Source organism: Chaetodon trifascialis, chromosome 14 (assembly GCF_039877785.1).
Source record: "Chaetodon trifascialis isolate fChaTrf1 chromosome 14, fChaTrf1.hap1, whole genome shotgun sequence".
Lineage (NCBI taxonomy): Eukaryota > Metazoa > Chordata > Actinopteri > Chaetodontiformes > Chaetodontidae > Chaetodon > Chaetodon trifascialis.
Window position 1 is genome coordinate 10,053,822 of NC_092069.1, and position 14,784 is coordinate 10,068,605.

The window sequence follows — 14,784 nt, forward strand, 5'->3', positions numbered from 1 at the left end:
AGCGAAAGGGAGGGAATTGGACTGCATTCATTAAAATTTAAAGGGAAGAGACGAGAGGAGGATCAGGTGTGTTGTACTGAAGGACTCACACAAACACACTCGCAGAACCAAGAAGTGTAGATGCATAAAAACCACCGAATGGCTGACTCAAACAAAGAGAGAAAACTCCAGCTCCAGACACACACCTGGAAACAAAGCTCTTAGTGGCACCAATATGGAGGCGAGACATGGCACAACTAAATCTAGACATGCTGCGGCACAACTATTCCTGCCCTATATTTCATATTTAATCTGCTGTGCTGGAGGATTTCTTGGCCCAGTGCACTGTGTAATCTTGTCGAGGGGCAGATGGCACACTCGCAGTGTCAATCGGATCCCCTGGATTGGGACGGTGGAGGAGGAGAGTTCTCCAGGGTCCGCCGCTGTGCCGGGGTCAGCAGGTTCGGCTGACCAGCGGCAGCATCAGCAGCGTGGATGCAGACAGTCCCTCCACCTTCTTTCCAGGCTAAGCCCAGACCTAGAAATGACTTTCAGTGCAGGAGTTAACACTGGACACAATTGAAGGCTAGGATTAAGATTAGCCTATAAAGCCCAGTCTTGTTCCCTCTTCCTCCCTCTTCCACAAACACATACCTCGTAGATTCTCCCTATCTCTTAAACACATTTACACTGATGTTTTGATGATTGATGCGGTTTTTACTCCAGACAGCGGAGGACATGTGGTCCAGGTGATGACAACTAAGTAGCACTTGTTACAAGAACGGCGGCAGGGAGGTAATTAGAGCAACAAAGATGCTTTTAGTTAAAACTGCAGCAATGCTAGAAGCTCTGTGTACTTAGCTACATGCTAATGTCAGCATGCTGACACGATCGTGATCAATGCTAAGATGCTGATTACCATACCGTGACCAGACGTCCAGGATTGCCCCAGTTTCAAGCTGGATGTCCAGAGTCACGACAAATATGTGTAAAACACTAAAGTGTCCCCGTTTTCAACATTCACTTCAAAATTGTCCCAGTTTTCACTACAATTAAAATAATAATTGTAATATTATACTAATTTTCAGCGCTAAAGTTGGCATTTATCATGTTCTTTCCTACTCATTATTACATAATCACATATTAAAAAAATAAACAATTCACCAAACAATGTGGATATGATTGGCAGACGATAGGTGGTGCAAAATCACAAGAGAACCAACCAGTTCTGCTCAATGAATGGAGCCTGTCTCAACGAGACAGCTCTGTGTCAGCCATGCTAGCCTTGGTGGTGCTGCACTCAGATTTGTCCCAACGCTTTTGCTGACCTGCGTTGTCTTGAAATATGGCAAAAGAAGACATTGCTATAGAATGAATGTTATATTCTACTTACAAGCTTTTTACCTAAAATGACATAGTCAGATGTATGATCCTTTGAAATGACAAACATTTTGATTAGTAACTGTAATTTAATTGAATAATTTTTCTCAGTAATTGCCATTTAATTATGTAATGCCATTGCATGTAACTCATCACTCCCCACCACTGTCAAGAGGTTATTAGCTACTGATTAGGTAAATCACCTGTTTATTCCTTTTTATTTTAAGTGACAGATCTTCCTCACTTCAGACCTGAAATATTTCAACCATATAAACAACTGTATAATTTTGTTTTGAAAAGAAAAAGTTGGTCTTTTTTTAAAGAGCTCTGGGAGGCTTATTCCTTCTTTCGTAAAGTGTTTGGCAATGAAAATGCTGCGTCCTGATAAAATGCATATGGTGCGTGCATCAGTGCGTGCATGAGCATGTGCATGAAGGTGCAGGACACTTAAGGTTCCAAGTTCGGGGGTTTGAAAATAGGGTCACCCAACATTTGCAGGTACAATGCTGACCACGTTCTCTACCTTGGTTTGGCATGTTTAACATGTTAACATTTGATAATTAGCACTGAACACAAAGTACAGCTGAAGCTGAAATGTAATTAGTTTTGTAGGTAATGGATAGCGTCCTTGAAAGTTTCATCTAATGATGGCACCAGATGAAAACTTAAAGGATCGCCAGAGTGATTTGAATTCATCCCAAGGGGACAATGACTGCCAAACTTCATTGTAAGTCTTCCATTAGTTTTTACAGGAAAAGTTCAACATACTTGGAAACATGCTTGTTCACTTTTTTTGCTGAGAGAGTTAGATGAAAGATTGATACTACCTTCCTTTCTGTATGCTTCTTGAGAAGCTACTTCTAGCAGTTGGCTAACATACCTTAGCACTGAGAAAGACTGGAGCCCTGATTCTTTGCGAAGATAACAGACTCCACCCACCAGCACCTCTAAATCTAAATCCTTAACAAGTTCTCTTTTGCTTCATTTTTTACAAGAACTTAAAAGTAAAAATGACAAGTCTGTTATGTTTCGGGATTAAGGGTAAAATAGGAATTTATTGAATGAGCAATGGGTGGAGACTCCAGGTACACAGGAAACTCATAGCTGCGAAGTCCTGAGAACAGCAGGTGAGGCACAAGGTACTGTGGAGGGGAGTAGTTCAGTACTCTGGAGCGCACAGAGCTCAGGTGGTGTGATTACTTGCATTGAAGGCACGTGATGGTGGAGGCACAGGTGAAGCAAGGTGGTGGTGATTGAGGGCTTGAGGCAGGAGGATGCAAGAGACACTGAGCTGCAGATCAGTGCACTCAGAAAAAGAGACACAGGAGATGTAGGTAGCACAGGTAAACAGCCAGCATTACCACTGAGTCCTCAGCAGTCCACAGTCTTTGTACTGTGCTTGATTGTGATGAGTCACAGCTGTGTTGGAGTCTGCTCCCAGCCACCTGGAGAACCACGCCCAGCCTCTGCCACAAAAGGACACACAGGAAACACAGCCCCACACCTCAACACAGTACACAATAAAACCAAAGTTTTCCAAACCACCACAAGCCTCTGTTTTTGGGGGGGACTATTTCTTGTTTGGGACCAGTTGCACATAAACCAGCAGGCGCTCTAGGAAATTACTGATCCCAAACTAAAAAGTAGAGAGTAGTATTTGAAAACCAATGAAGGACAACAATATGCCTTGAAAAACATTAAAAATGTTGAAAATGGGGAGAAAAAACACATCACTGGCAGCAGTATGAGAGTACCTAACTTAGTCCAACAGACGTCCTCATCAGACCCTTTGCCTCATCTCCAGGGAGCACTCTGCAGCGGTTTCCCTCTTGGATGCTGCAATTTACAAGGCAGATTTATGTAACAGGCTAGCTGGGGTGGGCTTTTATTCATAGAATAATGGAGACTACAGTGACGTTTCGACGGCCTAATTTGCATGGCTGCAGACAGTCAAACCCGCCTCGGCCTCGCCTCTCCTCCACCACCAAAACAATCTCACCTTCAATTACCAGACATCAGATGAGATGAGGGAGTGTGTGGTCCCCTGATTAGACCAGAGGGGGAGAGAGAGAGACGGAGAGAGGGAAAGAGATGAATGGGCCCATTCGTGTCCCGCAGAAGACTGAGAATAAATGAATGAATGGGACAGTAATGAAAGGAGGAGGAGGTGGAGGGGTGAAGGGACGGAAGGGAAGAGGACATTCAGGGTGGTTGGTCTAGCTGTTAAAAGAATTGGAAAAGAGGATAAAATGAACACAGCTGATGGCTGTATTGTGCCCATCGGCTTCATCGGAACAGATGCGTTTTTATGAATTTTAAAAACTTTTAGAGGAGTTTTAAAGTCTACCCCATTGAGTGAAGTTATAGGTTTGTCAGCAGCTGTTGTCTGCATGGGACAAACCTGAGGACATGGAAAGGACACACTTTTATCACTTATCCAGGTCGTATTCGAATTTGTCCAGATTATAGGTGAAGAATCCAATTTGACTGGCATAATCGTGATGGTTCAGACTGGTCAGACGCTCAATTAAAGGGACACTGCACCAATTAACATCACCAATTACCCATAAAGACCAGATTCGTTCTGGGTATTACAATTGAGCCTGTGAAAAACGACTTTGTTCTGCATCTCTGGAGGGAATGTCAAGTCTGAGAAAGTAACCCTGATGACATCCATCATTTCATTTTGGGCTTTAAATTTATAAAAGAAAGCCTGCATTATAAATTAGGGGAAGACACTGACATATACTGACCAGGGTGGGTCTAATAGAACCCTGCATCCAGCGGACGTATGGGAAATATAGGAAGGGCCAAAAGTCAGGATATCCCCCTCATCTTTGATTTTGACCATCCTTTGTTAAAATCTGTCCCTGTTCTTCAGGGAATAGTTTGACATTTTGATGTATTTGGTTTCTTGCCAAGAGTCAAATGAGAAACCAATACCACTTTCATATCTGTACAGTAATTATGAAACTACAGCCAACAGGCAATTAGCTTAGCTTAGCATGAAAAGTACAAACAGGGGAAACTGCTAGCTCTGTCCAAAGCCTACAAAATACACTTACCAGTGTCTCTAAAGCTCCCTAGTTTTCAGTGTTTCTGCACTATTTCTTGCAGAGCAGAGACTTCCTGAAGTTGTCTCACCAGCAGCAACCAGCAGAAACTTCAGGAAGGTGCCGGTTGATGGATTTTGTTACCTCTGGATGGAGCCAGGTCAGCTGTTTCTGTTTCCAGTCTTTATGCTAAGCTTAGCTAACTGGCTGCTGAACAGAAGTAGTCTCATTCTTCTGCAAAGAGTCCATTTCTCAAAATGTCAAACTATCAATGGAACTTAGGAGGTACATCACAAAAGGCAAGACTTTTCAGAACCCTCTCACACTACTGACCTGACACGGTTTAATTGGAAGCGTGCAGACTCTCTACAGTCTTGAAAGTCATGTCACCATGACCTGGCCTTGTTTTATAATGAGGTTTAAAACTCCAAACTTCTCTCCTATGTCTGCAGCTCCTGCTCATGCAAAACACACATTGAAATATGAACACGCAATGTGCTGTGTGTAAAAGCTTCACAGATGAACTGCTGCCCACTTTTCCATGTGATAGCACAATAAGAGAGACACAGAAAAGAAAGACAGAGAAGGATGTAAAGAATAGCGAGGGGCTGTTCGACTAAACATTTGCTTTGGCAGGCCCAGAGTAGAGGGGCGGTGTTCTACTAGTCCCCTGACATGCATCCAGAGGAGCCCCTCTGTCTTGACCATAAATCTGAATGGAGTGGGAGTTATCATACTTTCCCCTGCCATCCCCTCCCCAACTAAACCCCGCATTCCTCCCAGACACCGCTTCGTACAAACAAAGTGGCCCGTTCCCACCGCTCGACATTGGGAAAGGCGATGGTTTGTCATGGAAAAATCCAGAGGCATCTCAAGAGCCCTTTAGAAGTTGTCTCCCCCCCCCCACAAGGTTCAGCTGTGGATCAACACTTGCTGGCTGCATTTTCTCTCTTTGTGGCAGGGAGGAAACTATGTTGGACATGTAGTTCACACTTTGATGTCAATTCCTATCAGATAGAACTGAACCGTGAGCACGAGTGACCTGCAGGCACACACAGTTTTCTGTACAGCTAATGTAGAATCTGAATGAAATGCAAATAATTCAGACAGAAAATTCACACCCCACACAAAAGCCCGAAGATGCCGAGATGCACGCACACACACATACACACGCAAAATGGGTGTGAGTCGTTATAGAAAACCCTGGTAACACATTCCATAGGAGTCTGCCTCCTCCCTCAAAGGGAGTCTTTTGTGCTCATTGAAAGGCAGTGGGGTGACAGGGTTTCTCCCTTTAGGGTGCTGTGAATAATACTCGCTCTCAAGACAATGACCTCATCCTGACTCTATGTGTGTGCATGCATTTCTATGTGTGTGCCACTAGAAGTGAGTGTGACAGCACATATGCGTGGACCGGGACAGCGGAGAGAGAAAGTCAGAGAGGATGGAAAGAGAAGCAGGAAGTGTTGAGGGGAAGGGGGCTGCTGAAAAGATCCTCAGGGGGGAAGCATTTCTCTGCCCTGTCTGACTGGTGTCCACCTCCCTCATTGTCTGTCTATGGTGAAATGATCTGTAGACGACATTGGTGAGAACTGGTGGCAATGTAAAGCACATTTACACACACACAAAAACACACAGGCCCAGGGAGCGGTGGGCTTCAACAGGAAATTCCTTTACAGCCTTTCTGCTGAGTAAGGCCTCCAAGTGAGAACAGAGTAAGAAAGAATGTAATGTATATGGTGTCTGTGTTATTTGGGGTCCGGTTAGAGCAGCATATGCGCAAGCCATTACCACATGGGTGTGTGTGTGCGCTGGTTTCAGAATAAAAGAGCAGTAATATCATTCAACTGAACAGCAGGGACACAATTAAGGCAAGGTCTTACTGTACTGTGCTTGCAGCCACAAAAACACACCTCAAGAGTCAGTCTTTATTGCCCTTATTGTTGAGTGATTCACCTGCGCTGCCCATGCATGTCTCTTATCAGTATATTAACACTCATTTCATTAACATACTTGCAAGAGATCAAGGTACAAGCTTCTGTTTATTTGTCCTTAAATTGTGCAAATTTGAAAAGGAGATCAACGCATCATATTAATTTTCCTCTGTCCTGATGCTGTGTTAGTCTTGACATTGGTGCAGTGGACTATCCCCTTGCCTGTTTCATCATCCAGTCACTCACCAATCCCCCCTACGACCACACCCACCCATGCACACTCGGTATTGTGTGGACACCTAGCAGGAGGGACAGAGGAAAAGCCAGACAGACACAGACAGTAGCCATCTTTACAGGCAGCATCCATGTTGCACAGCCGGCACGCTGCACAGGTGTCCCTCCACGGTGACCTACATTAGCCCGGCCGATGCCACCGCAAAGACCTACCCAACGCTTCACTGACTGTCTGCTGCTTCTCCACTTGTCCACTGAGTTCACATTGAAAGCGTCAGTGGAAAAATGACAAATGTAAACAGAAATTTACAGAACTGAGATCATTATTATTATTAATGTGACTAATGATGAACAATGGTGTGTGAGAACATGTGGCCAATCCATGTCTGTGAGAAGGATGCTGCAGCTCAAAGAAAAGGAGTGGCAGGTCGTGAGTAAGGCTGCTGAAATGGAGCAACAGTGCCATCTGGCGACATCTTTTTTATACTGCAGGCAACTTTTTTTAACATAATCCTAGCATGCACAGACACTCATTCCATAAATGTACCATTATTGACCTGAACTCAAACCCACAGACTTTTGAGTTCTCAAAGTTTCCAAAGATGCATACTATGACAAGCTGAATTTTGCTGTATGCATAGAATGATGCACGAGGCATCTAATATTTCCATTCAACAGTATCATCTTTGTTTTGAACATTTCGCTCTGGAGGAGCCGACACAGAATACTGTATGTATGATATCACTGCGAAATAAGAGGATTTTTCCAACCTTAAACCTTGAAATATGTTTTTCAATGCTGAAGCGTTGTTATAACAGCCGTTACAACTGAACAGCCAATCCACATTCCTCAATGTGCAAACTAGAAAGGTCAGAATTTGTGACTGATATTCAATATGTGCTGTAAATGTGGTGTACTGGATATAAAGAGGGACAAAGTTTTAGAGTCAGACAAACAAGAAGACGCACGGTTTCACCACTCATACACTGTGACAAATTCATACTAAACAGTTCCTCTGTGAAACCCCCACCCACAGACAGCTCTATAATTCTGTATGGGGGCACAGGCAGCAATAAAACCTCCTCTGTAGTGACATGTTCCAGGAGGAAGTGCTTAAACAGGTGTTCCACTCCAGCAGTCACTTAAAGTTTGGACTAAATTTATATTTGAATCTTTTAAGAGCATTTTTATTATTAAAAGTACCTGTTGTTTGTACAGTCACTTAACAGCTGGGTTAGGTGCTGATATGAGCAAAGTGTTTAGGTATGAGTGGTGATTTATGGGCATTGCTAGCTGTGTGGTTGAAGAAATGCCACTAATTAAAAGGTTTTTGTAGCCTAGTCTGGTTTAAACTGGCTTTTCTTCTTCAGCAGCAGACGTGGCCACACTTCATTATTTCATGATGCACAACACTGAGCACGTCAGCCATGAATCCTTTAATGACATTGATCATTTGAAAAATATAGTGAAATACTTGACTTAAAAAAAATGAACTAGACAGCTTTGAAAACAGATGTGTGTAGAATAGCTTTGATTCGCTCAAAGTGGAAATCTGAAGGGAATACACAGCTGGAAACTGTAGACATGCAACACATTTTTCAGAAGACAAAAACCGAAGAACAGCCAATGTCTTTACCCAAAAACAAAACAAAACATACAACTCAACATTAACCATCTGCACAATGTTTTGCATGTTATTGCACAGACATGCAATCCAAAGCACGTAATACAATAATTAAGCATTTATTTTAGTATAAATATTACATCTCTAGGATTATTTTTTCTCAGTTACATTACAGATGATGGAAAAGAAAATCAGGAAAGCATGGAGCGTGTCGTGTTGCTCCTTGGTCTACTTGGCACACTGCCTGCTGAGCTATTTTGTTCCAACATGGGCCAGCAGAGAAACTTCAAACGTCACAGATTTGTCATAGTGTCCTATAGAAGTAAATAACAAGAGATGCTGTCCTCAACTTCAAGCCAAAGAATCCGGTATCATGACACCAGGACCAGTTTGAATTCTCTTTATTGAGTTAAATGACTTCTTTTTTAACGAGTGATATTTAATGGATCCCCTCTACCCGAGTAAGACAAATGGAGAGACAAGTCAAAGAAATGAAATGCTTAAAACTGACAAACAGCAACATGTAGCCTGCAACGAGCTCATGCATTCGAGTGAATCGCATGATATGATCGAGAGGGGGGAAAACTGATAATGACGCATGAGCTGGTTGTGTTTCAGATCACTGACTTGTAACAAAAAAAACTTATCGCACGACTGTGTGCTTTACAAGGCCATATATCTAGAGTTGGGAGTGAATCCAAAATGAAAGTGTTCTGTGAATGAAGACCAAAATATTTGCCTCATTCTGAAGATTCACTTGCATAATAAAGACGAGAGAGGAAGGGGCACAGGGAGAATTATATCAATCGATCGCCACCATCCAAAAATCACTTGTGGAGTATTTCATCTTAGAAAGGTGACAAGCAGCATTAGAGTTTATGGCTATTTTGCAGCCTGCAGTTAAGTCATTGCCCAACTTGAAATACACTCGCAACATAAGTGATGTATTTAACAGTGTAAAGAAAAAGGGAAAACAGCTGCTCCTCTGCTGCGGTGAAACCTTTCACTTTCTGACTCGTCACTGTGTGTCCTTAAGTTTGAGGGTCAGAAGGATTACAACCTCGGTCTATTACTAGTGTCAGAAGATGCTCCAAGAAATAGCCAAGACCTGAGTCATTACTCTCGCTATTGGCGTATCTGCACTAAACTGACAGCGGACAGGGCGGTCAAATTCTTATTGCCTCGGTCTTCCTGTTGCTCTTTTCAACAGGTTTACCAATATGGTCCAAACCTGGCAGACAATCCCCTACTGACAATCATGGCATGGTGACAGTGTGGACAAAGAGTTAAAACACGTTAAGCATGGTTCGTCTGCTGAGAACGAGCTTTAATGGCGGGACAGAGCTTAGTGTTGCAGAGGCTCTCAGTCCCAGTTCTCCCAGTCTTCGTCCATCTGGTCAACAAAACAAAAGGGGGTTAGGAATTTGGGGGATTTTTGATCAAAGATTCTGCTAAACGTCACTGTGGGTAGCTTAACACTAACCTCTCCAGAAGCTTCGATTTTAGAGAGTGCCATCTGGACTTCTTCTTCTGTCATGTCCAGGTCAAAGTCTTTCTCCCAGTCCTCGCTCACATCGGTGCTGGATCCTGGAGGGGGGAGAGACAAACATGGAACTTTCTGTGACCTTGCCTCTGCTGCTTCCTCTAAGCCGATTTAGTGGAAAACTCAAAACCACATCACTGAGCTTAATCCTGTTTAGATTTCTACTCCCAAACCGGAACAGTAAGAATCTCACTGCCGACTGAAAAGCGGTCACCGTACCTTTCTTGCCATTGTTAGAGGGCGTGGATTTCCCGCTGTCAGAATTAAGCTCAAACACTCTCAGGTCCTGCGGCCCCTCCTCTTTTGCTGCTTCTGGTTTGGAGGCGGGGGCAGAAGGCCGCACTGATGCCTCCTCGACAATCGCCTCTGGCTGGGTTGCAGCTTCCCCTTGAGCCTCAGGAGGTAAGTCACTCTTTCCAGGCCTCTGCGCTTCTTGCGTCTTGTCTGCAACACCTTCTAAGATAGCTTCTTTCAGTTTCTTGGTCATCTCTGTGGGGACGGGCTCTGGCTGCATTTCCACCTGCGTCGGCAGGCTGACGCTGTCGCTGCTAACCGAGAGGGTGGCGTCACGCTCTTCGCTGGGAGACACGGGGCTCAGCAGAGTCATTCCTGTTGCCGTCAAACTGGCAGGCAGCTGGGTGAAGCTGTTGTCCGGCTGGGGTGTAAGGTTGAGATGAGATGATGAAGTGGTGCCGAGGAAGTCATCTGACAGTGACAGCGGGAAAACCAGTGTAAGTGACGGGTTTGAAAATGAACCGGTTTCTTAATGTAAAACTGACGATAGCATACCCTCCTCTTCCTCCTCCCAGCCCAGGGTCTCTGTGTGTGTGGTCTGCTCCGCCCTCTGCTTCAGCGCCACTCTCCTGGCCTCCTCCTAGAAAGCACAGTCACAGTGAATTGTTAATCCTTTCAATGAGGAAAGAATTTCTGTGAGTGTATCATCAAATTGTTAGCAACCATCACAACTTAATGAATGTTACGTAAAAAAAAACAAAAAACAAACATAAAAATGTGCTTTAAGACCAAACAATCGTTTCTCAATTGAAGTGTTTCAAGATCATGTGACAGATAACCAGCCCTGCTTAAACAAATCACCATTCAGTCGGTTACAGTTCCCTGCATTTTGATTATGTCCTGAAATCATCAATCCGTGGTAGTTCCAAAATTGACCAGCAGGTGGCACCCAAGCCAATGATTTGAGCTGATGAGAAAGGCTTCTGAGGCTAAGAGTGGCATAATTACCTGGTCCAACTGGAAGACTTTGTAGAAATACCTCTGCCAGAATTCAGAATGGGCTACAGCTGCTGGCACCTGCGCGTAAAACAAAATTAAAATATCCTTTTGTGATTTATTGACTTGCAATTCTGATGACATCTAGTTGTTCTTTTTGTATTTGAAAGCACTTATGGTCGGTTGCTTTGCACAGAAGTGTCTGCCAAATGAAATGTAATGAAGTGTATTTGTTCAAAACATAACTGGAGGCTGTGCTCTGTAAGAACAAGTATTGAAAAAAGCAGAAATAAAATACCATTTTGGTGTAAAGGGCTCGTATAGACGGGCTGTTGACCAAAAGCTCTGAGATTTCTCCCTTCTTGTCTTCCAAACTGAAGCTGGACAGCCAGTTGTCAAACTGCTCTGGGGGACCTGGACAAAAATAACTTCCCATTAAAATATACTTCAAAGATACCAGCAAATATTTAGAGAGCAAGCATTATCCCATCCATCATACAATTGTCCCATTTTGAATTCAATAGCGAGTCACCACACAAACCCACCAAGCGAATAATTCAGCACTGATTAAAAGTCCCACGGCTCATTAGCATTCAAATCCTGGTAATGCTTTAAGAACGGTGCACAGGAGCTCAAGTTGTGAGGGCAGTTTTTAAAGGCGGATAACAATAACATTAGTATAAATAACATTTATAATCCGACAGGAAAATGTATTTGTCACAGTCACAAAAGGAAGTACAAAAAGAGATGACAGTAGACAGTAAGTAATACTTAAAACTAGAACACTGCACACATTGTGAATATCTACAACCCCACTTCCAAAAAAGCTGATAAAAAGTCCTCTGATGAGAAACACTTTGGATTGTCACACTAAAGGCCACTGAGCCTCCAGGACTTCTGCCCTTTCTCTAATTCTTTGGCTTTTTTGTGCTCATATCAACCACAGTAGTTCAAAGCTGCAGTAGAAACTTTGATATTTGCTTCTTTAAATCTGATGTGCATCTACTGTTCACTGACTATGATCAATCAATACTTCTAATCATTTGCTGCTTAATTATTTTACTGTCATTCACTTAAGTAAGCCTTACCATCAGGCTCGTTGCAGTATGTAGCGGGGTCAGCTTGCAAACTGTAGAGCCGTGCCTGCAGGAAACACAAATGTTTAGCTGCCTTCACTTTGTTTCCACGTGCATATCATGTGCTCACCATCAAAAACAAAAGAAAACCAAATGCACTGAATCAACACTTTGTTCAGTATTTTCACAGAGATGAACCAGAAAGCAATGTTTTCAGTTCAACTGATTATTCCCAAGAACCCCTGCACATCCCATCTTAAAGCTAAAAGTACAAGCCCACCTTAGAACTGTCGTACACCTCTGTAGTTCCTGCTGGCGTTGCCACCAACGTGATGACATCACAGTCAATGGTTTTATCAGGGGGTGGAGCAAGCGTGTCTGATATTACCCCTAAGAAGCTAGACAAGCTCTTCTTCACCTTTTCTGTGGTCTCAGAGGAACCTTCCACCTGGAATACACAAGGTTGATATTGAGCAAGTTATACCCCATTCATACGGAAGACATGCGTCTGACGTGGGTCACCTGAACACACGCCGTCAGGAGATACCAGGATCAAAAACAATGAAGAGCGTGAAGGCTGCAACTTACCGCAAGCTTGTTTCTGACAGCCGTTGCTGTAGCCACAATTGAGCAGGTTGTGTCATGTTGCACCACAGTGGAGAACTCTGTCAGGTCTCGCTTTATGAACTCTAAGGCCTCAGATGACTGCAGAGAAACAGAAACATACAAATTACACCTGTAATACAGTCAAATGCAGTTCATGTCAGCAGCACATAACATGATGTAACAGAAATGTAAAAAATTTTAGAAAAGCAGTGAGAAGAACTTTTATTAATGAGACCCGATTTACCTCAGGTCTTTGAATAACAACAACCTTCAGGCACTATGAATTAATTTGTTCTAAACCGTTTTCCTGGAACATCAAAACTCACATTTCTTCACAAAGGAGAAGTCCTGAGAACTGGATTACTGAACTTTCTTGTTTGTCGGCTCATGCTAACAATAGATGGGGCAGTTTGATCTAGCATTGAACTTTAATAATGCTGTGCAACCAGTTTTTGACAGCGGTCACGCCACCATTTAAAGGGCAACATCAGATGTGGACATTATGACGCTGACGTGACATTATGATGTCATAATGACGCTGGTTACCACACACAGAGTTCGACAAGCAGGAAAACATTGCTGACATTAATCTGCACACCATCTGCTGCACAGGTCCATGGCACTGCAAACCCAGGGCATGAGTTAAAAAAATAGTCCACTCTGTGATACCTTTTCTTATTGGTGGCACTCCAGTAGCTTATATAAGTGTCCCCTTATTCAGCTCAACTTTCCATCCTTATCCTGCATAATGAGTTTGTGTGGACTGTTGTTATCTATCTATCTATCTATCTATCTATCTATCTATCTATCTATCTATCTATCTATAGCATGACAATGTTTTTGTTGAGTTGCAGTAGGGGCAGACAATATATGTAACAACAGTGAAAACAAGTTGTTTTCTGGCTTTGGTTGAACACAGCTTTGGACAGAGGGGTGTGCGTGCACAGCAGCGATAAACATGAAAAGAAGAACTAATCTCCATGATGTCATGATTTCTTAATGTAGATTACCTTGTCTTTGACGGCCTGGAAGCTCTGCTGAAGCCAGCCTCCCCACCAGTTTTCTCTGCAATCACACAGACATTTAGACGTTAGCTCAATTTCAAGACCAAAACCAACAGAGTCAAGATTCTCCCAACCATCACAAAACAACTGCACGACCGCACACACGTTCAAAATATCTTGTCAATTTCGACTTCAGACTCAATGACTTCCTCAAGGTACCTCAAGCTAACTTCCTCACAGAGCCTCTCAAGCTAAACGAGTTAGCTAGCTAACGCCAGCTATCAGTGTCCAAACAAACCAACAGGCCGAAACAAGCCACGAGTGCGATGGTTAAGGCGTAACACACACGCTGGATGTAAAAATGAAGCACATTGCAGCCCTCTAGTTAGTACTGCGTGATTTGAGCAGCTCTACCGTACAGCTAACCAGGCTATGCTAACGCTAGCAGGGCTGTGTTTTGGTAAACAAATGCACTTCCTGAACAGATTCCGTGAGCTGTAAAGTCAAGCGTTTAAACAAAGTAATTACACCGAGTCACATTAGATACACAAGGCAATGAGCAACACAGTTATGCGCACGTTGTCGGTACTGTCTGCTGTGTATTATTTAACACCAAAAAGTAATTTGCGAGCTAACTCTCACCCTTCAGCCATCTTCAGACGATGACATCATCAGTATTTACTGAACTCTAACCCCGGTGGCGTGGCTGTGAATAAATACACACGTGACGCACATGACTGCCCCTCAGAGAAATACTTTAAATGACGTTCACACAGATACAGAAAGCTCACTGTTTAATTAGTCATTTGACAGTGTGTAACCAGCAAATGTGTTCTAGTGTTTGGGCTACATATGGTGGCTGCGGCGGATCAAATTTAACGGCAACGCTAAAGGCTGAATGGCAAAAGCTACAGCAGTGTGGGAAATACTGCGGTATTCATGAACCTGCGAAGACAACTTCTAATTCTCTGTTGTTTTGATTCACTATTATCAGCAAGGCAGTTTTGACAACAGGCGATCTGCATTCAAAAGTGTTAATGTTTCCTAGTACAAATTGAAAAAAGTGCATGGAAGTGATGTCCCCATAGACCAGGGGTCTGCAAACTTCAACATCAAAAGAG

At 43.2% G+C, this 14,784-nt stretch overlaps 1 protein-coding gene across 1 annotated transcript; it reads right to left on the minus strand.

The window, feature by feature from the left end:
- Nucleotides 1-7,998: 7,998 nt before the first annotated feature.
- On the minus strand, nucleotides 7,999-14,534 carry bsdc1 (BSD domain containing 1). The gene is made up of 11 exons (XM_070979439.1): nucleotides 14,306-14,534; nucleotides 13,670-13,724; nucleotides 12,642-12,758; nucleotides 12,334-12,501; nucleotides 12,066-12,120; nucleotides 11,276-11,391; nucleotides 10,990-11,058; nucleotides 10,537-10,621; nucleotides 9,967-10,452; nucleotides 9,688-9,791; nucleotides 7,999-9,597 (listed from the first exon to the last, which is right to left on the minus strand). The coding sequence occupies exons 1-11, from the start codon at nucleotides 14,314-14,316 to the stop codon at nucleotides 9,568-9,570; spliced, it is 1,296 nt and encodes a 431-aa protein (XP_070835540.1). The 5' UTR covers nucleotides 14,317-14,534; the 3' UTR covers nucleotides 7,999-9,567.
- Between the last annotated feature and the right edge of the window lie 250 nt (nucleotides 14,535-14,784).

What these genes read in the sequence shown, in the direction of transcription:
- bsdc1 (XM_070979439.1), bottom strand. An exon ending in ATACTGCAACGAGCCTGATG is followed by an intron (nt 11,392 to 12,065) that starts GTAAGGCTTACT and finishes ATTTTTGTCCAG; the next exon opens with GTCCCCCAGAGCAGTTTGAC. An exon ending in CTCTAACAATGGCAAGAAAG is followed by an intron (nt 9,792 to 9,966) that starts GTACGGTGACCG and finishes TCCCCCCTCCAG; the next exon opens with GATCCAGCACCGATGTGAGC.